Here is a 15,489-nt window from a genome sequence, read left to right on the forward strand (position 1 = left end):
TTATTTACAAACAACGCGTGAGGTCTATTCCACAAAAAATGCCCAAATGTCACTTCGTAATAGAGGTTAACCTGAATAAACGTGTGCGCCTCACGTCCTAACTGACGAATGCGCTGCATGTAAAAAAGAAAGTCGATAATAAGTTTTAAAAGAGGTATACCGTGAGTAGACATATCGATACAAATTTTCCGTTATTAATTTTGTATCGAAAGTCGATAATGGAAGCCGCCCCTGTAACATGACGCCCCGGAGGAATGCCCGGCTCGTTTAGTGCTTCTGACAGCCCTCTACCAAACTTGCGAAAAACAACTTGCAGTTTTTGCTAAGTGTTATTAAAACTCGCAGTATTCGCCACAATATATTTAGTGAATATCCACATTTAATAAACGCTAATATTAAAATGTATAAAAATAAATATTAAAATAAAATTTTATTTTTCTACTCACTTCAGCGTCCCTTGAAGAAGGCGTCCCGATGCAACGCATTGTCTGCTTACCGTGTTACGCCGTCCTGATTGTAGATAATAAATAGCACAGGCGCAACGTCAACACGACATAGTGTCAACAATGAGCCCTTCCCCAACCTCAAGACGCCAATTGTTCTTCTTGGAAGATACAAAGATAGAGACACACACATACATCTCATCAGGATAGATTTTCACTAGTTTGTTTGAATTATTTAAAAAACTGTAGGGGATTCAGAATGGGAATACGAATATATGCCAAGGATGTTTACATGTATACAGCGAAGTAAATAGGAAGTTTATGAACAAATTATTATTATTATTATTATTAGTATTAGTATTATTATTATTATTTTAACGGTGTCTCCATGGAGTTAAAAGACTCATCGCGGGAGACCCGACATTGACACACTAACCATTATTTACACAATACCTGTCATACCTCTCCTTAAATTCATTCACAGTTGAAGCATTCACAACCAGTTCTGGCAAAGCATTCCACCCATTCACAACCCTCCAAGTAAAAAATCTAGTCCTAACACCCTTGTTAACCACACTCTTACACAATCTCCAGGGATGACCCCTCGTTCTCTCACATCCTGCATTGGTCTTAAGAATATCATCAGTATCAATCCTGTAAAATCCCTTTAACAATTTAAATACCTCTATCATATCTCCTCTCCTACGTCTATCAGCTAGTTTTTGGAGCCCACAGATCATCAATCTATCCTCATAGGGAACATCCCACAGACCTGCAACAATCTTTGTAACCCTCCTCTGAATCCTTTCTACCACTTCCGCATCACCAAGAAATCCTGGCGACCAGATCTGTGCACAATAGTCCAAATGCGGCCTTATTAATGCCTTATAGAGTGGAATAATAACTTCCCTATCCCTGCTTGTTAGTGTGTTCCTCAACAACCATGTAATTTGATGTGATGTTTTGGCAATCTTAGCAATATGCCCTTTAAACTTAAGTTCTCTGTCCACAATAACTCCCAAGTCTCTTATCTCATCAACTTCCTGCAGTTCAGTTCCGTTAATATAGTAAACAGCATGCGATGTCATCCTCCCGAAGTGCATCACCTTACACTTAGCCACGTTGAACTGACAGCCATTTACCTCAGTCCATAGCGTCAGCCTATTTAAGTCATCCTGTAAAATATCCACATCATTTGAATTGATTATCGCTCTTCCCAATTTTGCATCATCAGCAAACAAGTGGATATTTCCATTCAAGGTATTTCCAATATCATTGATGTACAAATTAAACAATAGAGGACCAAGAACTGAGCCCTGAGGTACACCACTAGTCACTTGCCTTTTCCTGGACTCAGCTCCTCCGTAAACCACTCTTTGATATCTGTGCGCCAGCCATCCTTTAATCCAAATCACCATCTTCGGATCCAAACCCATTTGCTCTAATTTATGTAACAGAGTTCCATGTGGAATCCTGTCAAAAGCCTTTGCAAAGTCAAGCAGTATCACTGAGTAAGGATTTCCTTTATCCAACTCCACTGTTACTTTATTATAGAACGTAAGCAAATTACTTAGGCAAGACCTACCTTTCACAAAACCATGTTGCCCCTTATAAAGTATCATATTGCTGTCCACCCAGTCCTGAATTCTAATTTTAACTAATTTCTCCAAAATCTTAACCACCACTCCAGATATATTGATTGGTCTATAATTTGCAACATCAGTCTTAGAGCCTCCCTTGTGCAATGGAACTATTTTCCCCTCTTTCCACTCTATTGGCACTTTACCAGAACTGAGGCTTAAATTAAACATCCTGGTTAGAGGAGTTGCTAATTCTCTTGCACATTCTCGTAACACATGGGCCGATATGCCATCTAACCCAATGGCAGTGTTAGCATTAAGGTTCTTTAATATATTAAGCACCTCAATTTCATCTATCTCTATACTCTCATCTGTCAATGGCACATCTGACACTGCACTATCACTACGAAGATGGTACACTTTTGCGAAATGATCACTAAGCAACTCAACTATTTGATTAGCTTCAGTAATTTCCCTACCATCAACACTTTTTAAAGTAATCTTTCCATGGATATTCTTCCTTTTACTAGCCACATAGCGAAAGAACTCTTTAGGGTTTCTTTTGGATTCATCAGCTAGTTTCCTCTCATAATTAGCTTTGGCTTTCCTTACCATACAGGTTACACTCTTTGCCTGTACCTTATATTGCTCATTGGAACGCTCATCACCTTTTTCTTTATATGTCTTCCACAACCTTTTCTTTATCTGCAACTCTTGTTTAATAGTATTAGTCATCCATTTTACTCCTACTTGATTTCTCCTTCTGACTCTGGGAATACAGTCTGATACAGCTTTCTTCAAATACTCCTTGAGAATCTCCCACGCACCATCAACATCTCTCCCCTTGAATTTCTCATGCCATAATACAGCTGAAAGCTGACTTCTCAGCTTGCCATAATCACCAGCCTTGTAATTCCACATATACCCATTCTTATTAGAATATTCAGTACGTCTTTCAATCTCCCAGGTCAAGACCACATGATCGCTTTCCCCAAGTGGAGACATTGTAACTAAATTACTTATTGATATGTTCTCCGATGTTATGACCAGATCTAACACTCTAGAATCTCTTGTCCCTTCCATCACATGCTGTCTCAGGTAATTATCTCTTAACAAATGTATAAACTCCATTTCCGTTGTTCCTTGTGACCATTCCTTCCCCCAATCTATGTCCCCAAAGTTAAAATCCCCCATAATAATTACTTGACCTTTACTCATCGTGCTAATTTGCCAATACATGCTATGTACATTCTCCCTTATTCCCCTTGGATTATAGCAACAACCAATTACAAATTTCGCCTTGTTAATCTCTATCTCACACCAAACAGCCTCTAATGAACTGCCCTCTACATACCTGTCACAGTGAGGTACTTCTATCTTTTTTGGCTTTAATGTTTCATCTATCATTAATAAAACCCCTCCCCCCATTCTGTCATCTCTGTCCTGCCTGAAAATACTGTACCCCTTACATTCAATCCCAATAACTATATCATTTTTGGTTAACCAAGTTTCGCTAATTCCTATAATTTTTGGCCATGTTGTACTCAGTAATGACAAAAATTCTTCACACTTATTCCTAATACTTCGAGCATTGGTATACATAAACTGCAATACACCCTTCCTCCCATAATATCCCTGTGTGCGAATTACCCCACTCTGTCTACTGTTAACATTCTGCGAACAATTAATCCCAGTTTCACAACGATTAATGACCTTAGTACTATTTACAGCTAACTCTATCACCTGCCTCCCTAGCAAATCCCATTTCCCTGTTTATGACCCTTTACTCTGTCCTTTATCAATAAATGTTCTAAATGCCAAGCTCCTAATCCATTTAAGTGCAAACCATCTCTCTTAAAATACTCCTTCCTTTTATCAAACTCATCCCAGACATTCATAAAATGAATATTCAGTTTCATTTCTTTGCAAAACCTTTTACACAATCTGGACACCATTCCATTTACTATAATTGCTCTTCTGTTCATTTCATCACAATCAAATCGTGGTAGCACACTCATGATCTTTCCACTCTCACTCTTTGCATTCATTGCAATCATTAAATTCTTCAAATCCCGTCTTACAGAAAATCTTTCGCTACGAAGATCATTCGTCCCTATAACTGCAATAATCTCACTCACTCTATCTTTCTGCAATTTCACAGCCCTAGTTATATCCTTAATCTTTGACCCTGGGTAACACGCTTTAAATACTCTACCATCCTTCACACCCTTAATTATAGAATTCCCATACAGCACAACATCTTTTTTGCTTCTTCTTAACTTGACATCGTTTACTCCCACTGATGCTTGTTTTTGTTCCTGAACCTCTCTCACATTCTTTAGTATATCACTCAGCAATATGTGTGTATCTATTTCTGCACTATTTATTCCATGCACATATTTACTTCTGTCATTCTCTTTTATTAACATCACTCTCAGTATTAACGCATTCGTACTTACGGTTCAGCTGTAATAAGCAGATATATTATGAAATAAGACAAGCGTGAAATAATCTGATTTCTATGGTCGATTATCTCGACAAAAAACCGTCTCCCCATGCCAGAATTCGACTGACACGGGAAGCGGTCGATAAAGGCTTAGATAAAAGTTCCTGCTGTCGGTGACTATATAAGGTATATATATAATTGTATGCACAACCGTGCTTATGCATATGTAAATACTCCGAATGAATTTTTAGCTTGATAAATTATTATTATTATTACACCTTCATGGTGTCGGCAGACTCATCGTGGGAGGTTCGTTCAATTGACAACATATTTATCGTGCTGATTTTAAAATCCTTCCAGTAATGCGTTCCATTCACTCACAATTATCCATGTAAAAAAAAAAAAAACTACTCCTCATACGTTTCTTTATCACACATTTTCGTAACTTTCAGGGATGGTCTCATGTTCTTCTCCTGTTGCTCTCTACTCTTTTTATAATCACATATGGATTAATCCGATGAGATCTCCTCACTAACTTAAACGTCTCTATCATATCGCCTCTTTCCATCCTATCCACCAAACTCTGAAATTCACACTCCTGCAATCTCTCTCCATAGTCAACATTCCGGAATCCTGATATTTTCTTATATTAATTATTTTAACGTTGGGAAATTTTTAATTATTTGTTAAATCAAACATACACACACATATGCCGTCGAAACCTAGTAAGCAACTAAGTCAATGGCCAGGATCGGCAAGTTAGGAAGGCAACAACACCGAGAAAACTATCTCAAACATAAAGACACCGCTCTTTTTTTGTTGTTTTGGTTTGGTTTTAATTTTGCATATTTTCTTGAATTTAGGGGAGGCAAAATACTGCTTGCCTAGGGGAGCATATCCCTGACAACGATCCTGAATATACAAAAAGTCCCAGTTTTTTTAGCTGAAAATGACCTCATTTAAAACGCATACTATCAACAAAAGACTCCTAAACCAAGTATTCTAAGAAGCAAAGAAAGTTCTGTTTCTGATTCTAGAAGGGTGTAGCGAGTGATTCACTCTTTGTGGCAATGTGTATGATTAGTCTCCTAATGGGCTGAATGAAAGTAGTGGAAGTGTGCAACATTTATTAAAATGAAAGTAAACTCCTTTTGTTGCAAGTGAAAAGCTTTGTTTTCGATTTAAAATTTGACGGATGCAATAATTGCTGGCCTGTCTGGCCGTGTGGATAGCGTGACCGCTCTCCAGCCAAAAGGCTGTGGGTTCGAATCCCGCCGTGGGCAGGGATGTTTGTGATTGTCTGTGGAAATACTAGTGGTGATGGTCTGCGATAGATGACGTGGAGATGGAGTTGTAGAACAGGTGTCCTCCCTCGATGAGTCCTTGGACTCCCTGGAGGTGTCAAATAATAATAATAATAATAATAATAACTTTCCTTTGTTCATTTGGTGAAGCGACCCTTTACCCCGAGACAGTCCACTCTTCAATTATCCACAACGCAAATAAATGGACTAAAAATATCTGATATAATTAACAAAAAGGTTCATCTTTCTCCTGATGTTAATGGTGTGTGAAGGCTACCTATGGAGACATCACATTAAGAAGAAAGAAAGCGGAGTCAAGCGAGTCTCTCTGCTCCCCCTCTTAATGTTTTTCAAGTAGTGCTATCTGAGTCTCATGCTGAAATCTGTGCAAGTTTCGTAAATTACTGATTATTTTTTTAAGCATCTTTTGAAGTTTATAGTACGAAGTTTAGCGTACCTATTTGATTTAAAAGATGTGTAATTTTATCATTTTTAACGACGAATGGAATTTATTTGTTAGGTGGCACGACAGTTTGTTCTTGTGCATTTTATGGTTTAGTTTATTTAACGAGTGGACGTGACGTGGATAGTGCGTCTTTTTCCGTAAAATATCGTATATTTATTTGCATATATTTAAAATGGTTCCCTTTGCTACTTGGTGTTCGTTTTGGATATCTTTGTTGATTTGTTGGTTTTATATGATTTCTTATGTTTGCGGACTGTATTTCCATATTTCAGAAACAGAAAGAAAATGTTTCATCGAAGAAATCCCAGATGAAACTCTTGTTGTAGGTTAGTAAGAGATCGCACTGTTCTGCTTATATTTATTTTTCATTTAATTAAGTTTAAAGAAAAAATTAGGCTCTTAATGATATTTTCTATCTCTCAACTAGTTAGTAAAATACTGGTGATCGCCGAACCTTCTGTCAAAATTTGATTAGCAGTAAGCGGGTTATAAGATGTGCCTTCACATACAATTTTTTTTACATCACTGCGTTAGTAGATGTTAATTTTAACTATTTTACATTCTTCCTCTATTTTCTTTTCTTTATTTACCACTCTTGTCACCTTCCTAGCCTGTACTTATACTTCTCATGCATCTGAATGTTACTATCTTGTACTCTTCCATAACATTTTCTTTTTCAACATGGTTCATTTGATTTCACTGTTCATCCATTTCACTTAACTCTTGGAATGCAGTTATACATTGCTTATGTCAGATACTGGCTTATGAATTCCCATGCGCTGTCAACCTCTACTGTACAGTTCATCTATTCATGTACCCAGTGTATTAATGCTAGTTGACTACAGAGCTTCCCATAATCAACTACCTTATAATTCCCCATATATCTTTTTTTTTTAGTAACCTTTTCTTGTTTCACCACTTCTTAAATAAGTTCTTCATGTTCACTCTCACCAATTGGTAGCATTGTTAATACCTTATTAACAACCGCATCTTATGAACATATCAAATTCAACATTCTAAAACCTCTAGTTGTGTCACTCACACACTGCTTCAGATAGTTATCATTCAGAAATTCAACAAATACTCTGTTTCCTTACATTATCTCCTCCTCTTCCTAATCTACATTCCTGTAATTGAGGTCTCCCATTATTATTTTTACATCACTAATTAATTTGTCTAAACATTTCATGGTCAGTATTCTTCAGTATTCTCTACATTCCCTGACCTAACAGCATTTTCCTTAGATGTACTAGTCTGTTAATTTCAACTTCACACCACATAGATTCAAAATTTTTACATGAACTATATATTTCAACTTTTACTCTTTGTGGATACAATTCCATTGCAATCATTAACATTACCCTCCCATCTCTTTTCACTTTCTTATCTGTCTGGAAAATCTTACAGCTTTCTATTTCAATTTTAAACAGTACATCATCACACAACCAAGTGTCACTTATACCAGTTATGTTTAGGCATTACTGACTCAATCAATGCAACAAACTCAGCTCTCTTATTTTGAATATTCTTTACATGTGTATACAAACTAAACAATCCTTCTGTCTTTGAGGCCATCTCACCAACATTCTCTGCTCTAGCTGTTCTAACACGCTTTTCTTCTGTCTGACCACTCCCATTTCCCTGATCCTGCCATTCATATATCTCAATCCCACCTGTATTCATTCCATCACCTTATCCTGCTGCAGTCACTCTTTGATCATTAGCTATACAACTTCTTGATTCTGCATCTTCTCAGCAAACAATAGCTTCTTTAAATGCCCAACACCAAAGCTTCAAATGCAATCCATCAACCTTAATTCATTCAGCCTTATCTTGAAATTGATTACATAGGTTCACAAACTGAAACCCCTAACTATTTCTAACTCATTACTCACCTTTATGGTGCACTTCAAATATGCATGTTTTTTGTATTTTAAAGCTAAAACATGGTTTTCTGTAGTAAAACAAATTTAGTAGAGATGCTCAAGCTGTCCAACTTCAACAGGAGCAACATGTCTCTTTAGCTGTTCTGCAAACTGTAAGGCACAAGGCTGATAAAAATGTTTTCTACCTCTTGTTCTACTGCCCTCTGTGTTTTCTTGAATGTTTATGGTTTGTAACTGTAAACTTGATTTTTCAAGTATCCTGTTGCAAAAAAAACAAAAAATCAGAGGTGCAAGGTCCAATGCCCTTAGAGGATATTCAAAAAGCACTCCCTCTGTGACTTGTCAGTTGTTCAGAAAATTCAGGAGAAAACTGAGTTTTCCATCCTTTTGGTTGGTATCTGTTAATGTAAAGGATTATTTTAGCTTTAAAATACAAAATATTAAAATTATTCATATTGTTTCAAAATATAAATTTTTTAAAAAAGTATGTATACATAATTTTGAAACATCTTGTGTATTTCCTGACCCATAACACCACAAAATATCCTATTTTGCCCATCTCTGCCTCACACCATATACTCTCAAAGCCAGCAGTGCCATTTCCCTTTTATTCTGTACCCCAAGAAGGCTCATATCATCACTTACCATTGTATAAGACTCCAGCATCCCATGTATGAGGTGGGTCTGGAAAGTTGTGATAAACACCTAGAATAAAAATGATATTAAAGCAACTGATATGTCCACAAGAAAGCACAGAATATAAGAACATAAGTTATCTTCATAACTCTGCTACTGGTATGTTCTTTCTTGTGGTTATATCCAGTGGTGAGCTATGGAAATTTTAACAAAGGGCTCGCATTGTCGAGCAAAAAAAGAACATAACTTAGCCTTTATAATACTTATATTACAACTTTGTAGAGCTTCTGACAGATATGATAATTCCTTTTAAAAGAGGTAAACCGTGAGTAGACATAACTATACATAATAAATAACGGAAAAACTCACGTAGAAATATTATTTAATAGTATAATTTTCGCCTGTGTGTCACAGGCATCTTCAGTACAATTAGGCACAAAAATTAAACTAACTGACAATTCCAAAAAGCGCCACCTAAGTAGCTGGTGTAAGATAACTAAAAAGGTCAATAACTTTCCTAAAAAAAAAAAAATTTAATACAATAAAAAGTTAGGAAAGATTAGCTGATTTGTAAAGTACTATCTCCCATAAAGGGGATAGACGTAAGCCGTCGGATCTGTTTAAGTTAGGAGAATGAAGTAGAATTTCACATGCTTCTTTATAAAGGCGTTCCATAAGAAACTGACTTTTGTGAAGAACTCTTGTCTTTCTCCAATGAACTCTGTGTCTAGTGAAGATGGCATGTTCTGCAAGTCCAGACTTTTCAGGTTTAAAAGTATTCAATATAAGATTGGTGTTCTTCTAGCCGAATGGAGGCAGATCTTCCCGTTTGTCCGAAATAACATAATCCACATGAGCACGGAATCTGGTAGACACCTGGATGATTAAGATGTGGAAGCTTGTCCTTTGGAGAAGCGAGAAAGGTGGAGATTTTTCTAAACGGTCGAAAGGCAACAAAAATATTCAGTGGTTTTAAAATTTTTGCTATACGTTCACTGATGCCTTGTATATAAGGGATGGTAATGCGCGTTATTTCCTCTGTGTTTGAAGAGGGAGACATATTAAATCTACTCAAAGTTCTTTTAATGAAGCAATTCTTATAGCCATTAGATAGAAAGGAAGAAGTTATATATCGTATTTCTTTCTGTAAAAGATCGTCTGTAGAACAAAAGGAGTGGGCCCGATGAACCAGTGTTTTAATAGTTCCTGCCTTTTGACTGGGATGGTGATGAGATTCCGCATGGATATAATGGCCTGTATGAGTCTTCTTTCTATAAACTGAGAAATGTATGTTACCATAAATATTCCATAAATATTTCAAAATGATTTATTTCTTTAATGTTTTTTATCGAATCGTCAAATGCTAAGTGTAAACGATGAGCATAATGCCAAATCACAACGTTGGAAAATTTTTGTAGAAGTTTGATTGCAACACCTGCTTTGTTTTCTAACATTATACTAGTTCCATCAGAACAAAATGCAATGAAATGATTTTTTATATAGTTATCAGAAAATCCATATGAATTCATCATCATCATCATCAAATTCCTGCCATGTACGCTCAAGGGGTGTACAGAATATGATAGTAATACATGAAAAAAATTACATCATTATTAATTTCCTATCTACAATTTTCCTCCAAATCAGTCTGTTACTTATCAAGACTCCAACATTTTCAGATCTTATATTTCTATCATCTAAAGCATTTGTACCATATCAATCCACCTATATCTTGGTCTTCCTCTGGGTCGTTTTGCTGCCAACCTGGCAGAGAACACTTGTTTTGCTAATCTTTCCTCGCCCATTCTGTTTAAGTGACCATACCACCTGAGATTAGCTCTGCTAACGCATTCCTGGATGCTGACAATGTCAAGTTCTTTCCTAATATCCTCGTTTTTAATATGATACTGCCATTGATGCCATCTGTTCATGCCTATAATCTTTCTCAGGACTCTCATATCAGCGGTCTCTAGTCTTTGGTCAAGTGTTTTACTTCTGACCCAGCTCTCAGATCCATAAGTTAAAACTGGTTTGAACACTGTCCTGTATACAGCTAATTTAGTGTTCCGACTAATTTCTTTCTTATTCCATATGAATTTATTCAATTGACTTCCCACCATACCAGCTTCGCTGATTCTGTCGTCTATTTCTATATTTAATTTACCATCTTCAGTAAAAATCGTGCCTAAATAGCTGATATGTTTTAGTTGTTCCACAGGTTCTCCATTCACAACACAGTTGGCATTTTCAGTGATTCTGCCTATTTTCGTTGTCTTTGTCTTTTTATTGCTGACCTTCATACCATATCTATTACAACAGCTATTCAATTTAGTCAGAGAATCTTGCAGACTTGTAGCGGATTTATTTAGAAGTATGACATCATCCGCATAAAGCAAAGAGCTGACATTAACATCTCCAATTTTGATATCATGTTTAATACCACTTTCCTTCATAATGTGATCCATATAGATAATGAATAACAGAGGGGATAATGTACATCCTTGTCTCACACCAGATTTAACATTAAACCATCTTCCTGTACTTCCTTCAATTCTAACTGCTGACTTACAACTCAAATAAAGACTCTGTATTGCTTGATATAATGCCCCATTGACACCATATAACTGCAGCGTATTGAATAGCTTCTCTCTTGGCACCTTGTCATATGCCTTTTCCAGATCGACAAAACTTAAATACAGATCTTTGTTATATTCCCATGCTTTCTCGACTATTTGTCGTAAAGTGAAGATCTGATCTTGACAGCCTCTATTTGGCCTGTATCCAGCTTGTTCTTCACCAAGCTTTTCTTCCACAATTCTTCTCAACCATTTCTCAAGTTCTTCACCAAGCTTTTCTTCCACAATTCTTCTCAACCATTTCTCAAGTATACTTGCATAGATCTTGCCAGGAACACCCAGTAGGGAAACACCTCTGTAATTCTCTCATGCAGTTTTATTTCCCTTTTTATATATGGGTGCTATGAGAGCTCTACTCCAATCATCGGAAATTCGTCCCTCTGTCCAGGTTTTCTGAACTATGCAGTGCAGCCACTGTAAGACTTTCATACCACCATACTTCAGCATTTCTGGTCGAATATCATCTACTCCTGCTGCCTTTCCACATTTCAAGCTTTTGGTGGCTTTTTCTACTTCAAGTATGGATATGTATTCCTGACTGCATGCCTGGTCAGTGCTTTTTACCACTGTGCTGTCATCACTGCTTGTTTCATTTAGCAGTTTTTCAAAGTAATTACTCCATACTTCAAGGATATCCTTTTCTCCCGTTTTCATGTCACCTTTATCATCTCTAATTCCTTTTACAGCACTCTTTCCTCCATTCTTAAGCTTCTTCAACAACCTCCAGAATATTTTGCCACTTTCTTGATATTTATTTTCTATATTCTTGCCAAAGTCCTCCCATGACTTTTGTTTAGCTAGTTTTACACAGTGCTTAGCATTCTTGCATTTGTCTCTATATTCTCTAAGAGGACAAGCTGACTTATTTGACAGGAACTTTTGGTATGCTTTCTTCTTTTCCTTCACTGCCTCTTTAACTTCCTGTGTCCACCAGGGAGTTCTGATTTTTTTTTCTCCTTACAGACAACCTCACCACATGCCTCTCTGGCAGAATCAATGTTTTCTTCAGAGTTTGCCACTGAATATCCAAGGTTTGATTCCTGTTCTCAAACTTTTCATTTTTTCTTCAATAATCTTTGTGTATTTTTGTCTACAGCTCACATCTGAGAGCTGCTCAAATTTTATTCGCTTTAAAACTTTCTTAAATGTTATTCTTTTCAATATGAAATTTAATTTTATCCTGCTCAAGACTAAATAGTGATCACTTCCAATTTCAAATCCTCTGTACACTCTGGTGTCCTGCACCAGGGAGAAAAATTCACTATCAACAATAGCATAGTCAATGAGACTTTTCTTATTCCTAGCCTCTTCTCTCCATGTGAATTTGTGCACATTTTTATGTTGGAATATGGTGTTAGTAATAACCGGTCCATGTCTTGAACAGATATTTGCCATTATTATTAGCTTTGCTCTTTTCTCCAAATTTTCCCAAAATATTTTTGTATGTCTCACAATCATTTCCTACTCTGCTATTTAGATCCCCAACAAGGACCAACTTTTCATTTTTCATTGTGTCAGTTGCTTTTTCTAAAGCTTCAAAAAATTCCTCCACTTCTACCTTAGTAGAACCTTCTGTGGGACCATAGGCACAAATAAGTCTCATTTTCCAGTTCCCAATTGTCATATTTGATCACATTACTCTACTTGAGACTGACTGCCATTCAAGAAGATTAGCCTTGTATTTTGTTTTGAATACTATGGCTACTCCTTCTTTTCCTTGATTGTCATTGCCTGAATATAACATTTTGTATTTATTGCTCAGAAAGATCTCACCGGTTTTTGTCTTTTTTGTTTCAGTCACCCGTATTATGTCGATCTGGTACTTATCTAATTCCTCAGCTAGCTCCATTTCTTTGCCATTCAGGCTTGTTACGTTGATAGTACCGATCTTTAACTCTGGTGATGTTGAGTTGGGGTTTATTTTCAGATTTGTTCCAGTAGCTGACTTTTCGCTGTTCGCCCTGGTTCCCTGGCGAAAACAACGGGGGTCTTGTTTAACCGGGCAACGCCCCAGCTGGCATGAAATTTTGTCATGTTGTACCATCATTCTATATTTTGGTTTAACCAATAAGAATACAATTTGGTCGGCTAAATCCCAAATTGCCAGCCCATCCTCGTCCGTTCAGTATCCAAGTAGATACCCAACAGGGTGCACCACGAGAAGGTGAGGATTGGACATTAGGTCAGAAGCCCTGGTCGGTTCTCTGCATTCCTTTAAAGGCTATGTGGAGGTCTTCTCTCAGTTATACAGCTTTGACCCTTAAGCACCCCTCCATATGAATTTAACGTAGCAATTATAGTAGCATGTATACATTCCACGGTGGTATTTCTAGTTCTACAAGATTATTAAACTAAAAGAACAAGGGGCTCGCAAATTTGAGAAAAATTTAACAAAGGGCTCATGCGAGCCCCTTATAGCTCACCACTGGTTATATCAGTTGCTTTAATATAATTTTGTTCTAGGTATTTATCAGAACTTTCCAGAACCCCCCCCCCCCCCCTTGCATGCTCCACTTTCCTGCTAAAATATGTCACACATATCAGTTTCTATCCCTGTCACATCATTCTTTGTCAACCTAGTCTTTGCTGATAATATCTGTCTTTGGACAGTTCAATGCTATCAGTGCCACAGATTCATTTCCTTTATTCTTGATTCTGGCATTTTTATGTAGAAATACCAGTACATCATCATCCTCTACAGATTCTGCTCTGAAATAAAATAAACTGTAGTCCCTGCTAGATTTCCATTCTGGATGTGAACTAGTTACTTATTATTATTATTATTACATGACACCTCCAGGGAGTCCAAAGACTCATTTAGGGAGGGTACCTACTCCACAGCTCTCTGTCTCCATCACTCAATCCACTAATTACTTTCATCATCTACACCAATGGCATGATTGGTGTAGATGATACCATTGGTGGCATCATCTTGTATTTTCACAGACAATCAGGAACATCCATGCCCGCGTTCGTGATTTGAACCCGCAGGCTGGAGAGTGGATTAACCAGGCTGGCCGACTTAACCATGTTCCAAAATAAAAATGTGCACAAATTTACAGAGAGAAGATGCAAGAAATAAGAAAACGCATGTTGACTATGTTATGGTTGATATTGATTTTTCCGATTTGTTCTGGGCAAGAGTATACAGAAGATTTGAAATTGGAAGTAATCATTTAGTTTTGAGCAGGATAAAATTAAATTCATATTGTTCAAATACTATCCATCTCTTGCATACTGCTCTTGTCTGTCATTAGATACGCTCTGAGCATTCATGTATTCTCAAACTCTTCCTACACCTCACTGTCATCTCATTTATTATTGCTGTTCTTCTCATCCACTCTGCATTACCATGCTAAGGCAACATGCCCCCCCCACCCCTTTTTTTTATGTATGCCCTTAAAATCCGTCCCAAATCTTTCACTACATGATTCACACTACTTAAGTCATTTGTACCAATCTTCACTATCCTGCCTTGCTTCATTGTTATCACCACACTGTTGTTCCTCCAGTGAAGCACTCCTCTTTCCTGCACATCCTGAATCATCAAATCTCTCTATCGCACTCTACGAATCCATTCCTTTTTTCCAGGAGGGCATGTGAGGATCATGAGTTCTAGATCTGATAGTTTCATCAGAGGATGTAATTGTGAGAGGGGTTTCACCCTTTCCTTCAGTTGGTGAAAGTGATCATGAAGTAATCACCTTTGTTGTGGCTAGTCATATGCAGACTTTAGTGAGAAAAGGATATATGTGGAAAGTACTTGATTATTCAGTCACATGAAAAGTATAAAGAACAAGCCAAGAGAGTGATTCTGTTAGTAAGGAAAACAAAAGTAGAGTATGAGAAGAAATTGGCAAATCAGGCAAAGAAAACCCTAGAGAGTTTTTCAGATATGTGACAAGTAGAAGGAAGAATGATCATGGTAAGATGAAGTTAATGGATGAAAGTGGTAGAATGGTAACTGCTGCAGAAGACATTGTTGATATTCAGTGATCAATTTATATGGGTGTTGCATTCTGATCAGGGTGAAATCATGAGGAAATTAAGTGTAGAGGATATAGGAGAAGATACTTAATTGTGAATGAGCAA

At 37.0% G+C, this 15,489-nt stretch overlaps 1 protein-coding gene across 1 annotated transcript in view; it reads left to right on the forward strand.

The window, feature by feature from the left end:
* Window positions 1-6,337: 6,337 nt before the first annotated feature.
* Window positions 6,338-15,489, forward strand: part of LOC150106346 (transmembrane emp24 domain-containing protein eca-like) — a 48,748-nt gene continuing 39,596 nt past the window's right edge. The window contains exon 1 of the mRNA XM_090392386.1: window positions 6,338-6,565. Within this exon, the coding sequence (XP_090248512.1) occupies window positions 6,412-6,565 (154 nt within the window). The 5' untranslated portion in view covers window positions 6,338-6,411. The remainder of the gene's footprint in view (window positions 6,566-15,489) is intronic.

This window comes from Typopeltis vanoorti, chromosome 5, assembly GCF_054136105.1.
Source record: "Typopeltis vanoorti isolate ZY-2024b chromosome 5, IOZ_Tvanoo_1.0, whole genome shotgun sequence".
Taxonomy (NCBI): Eukaryota; Metazoa; Arthropoda; class Arachnida; order Uropygi; family Thelyphonidae; genus Typopeltis; species Typopeltis vanoorti.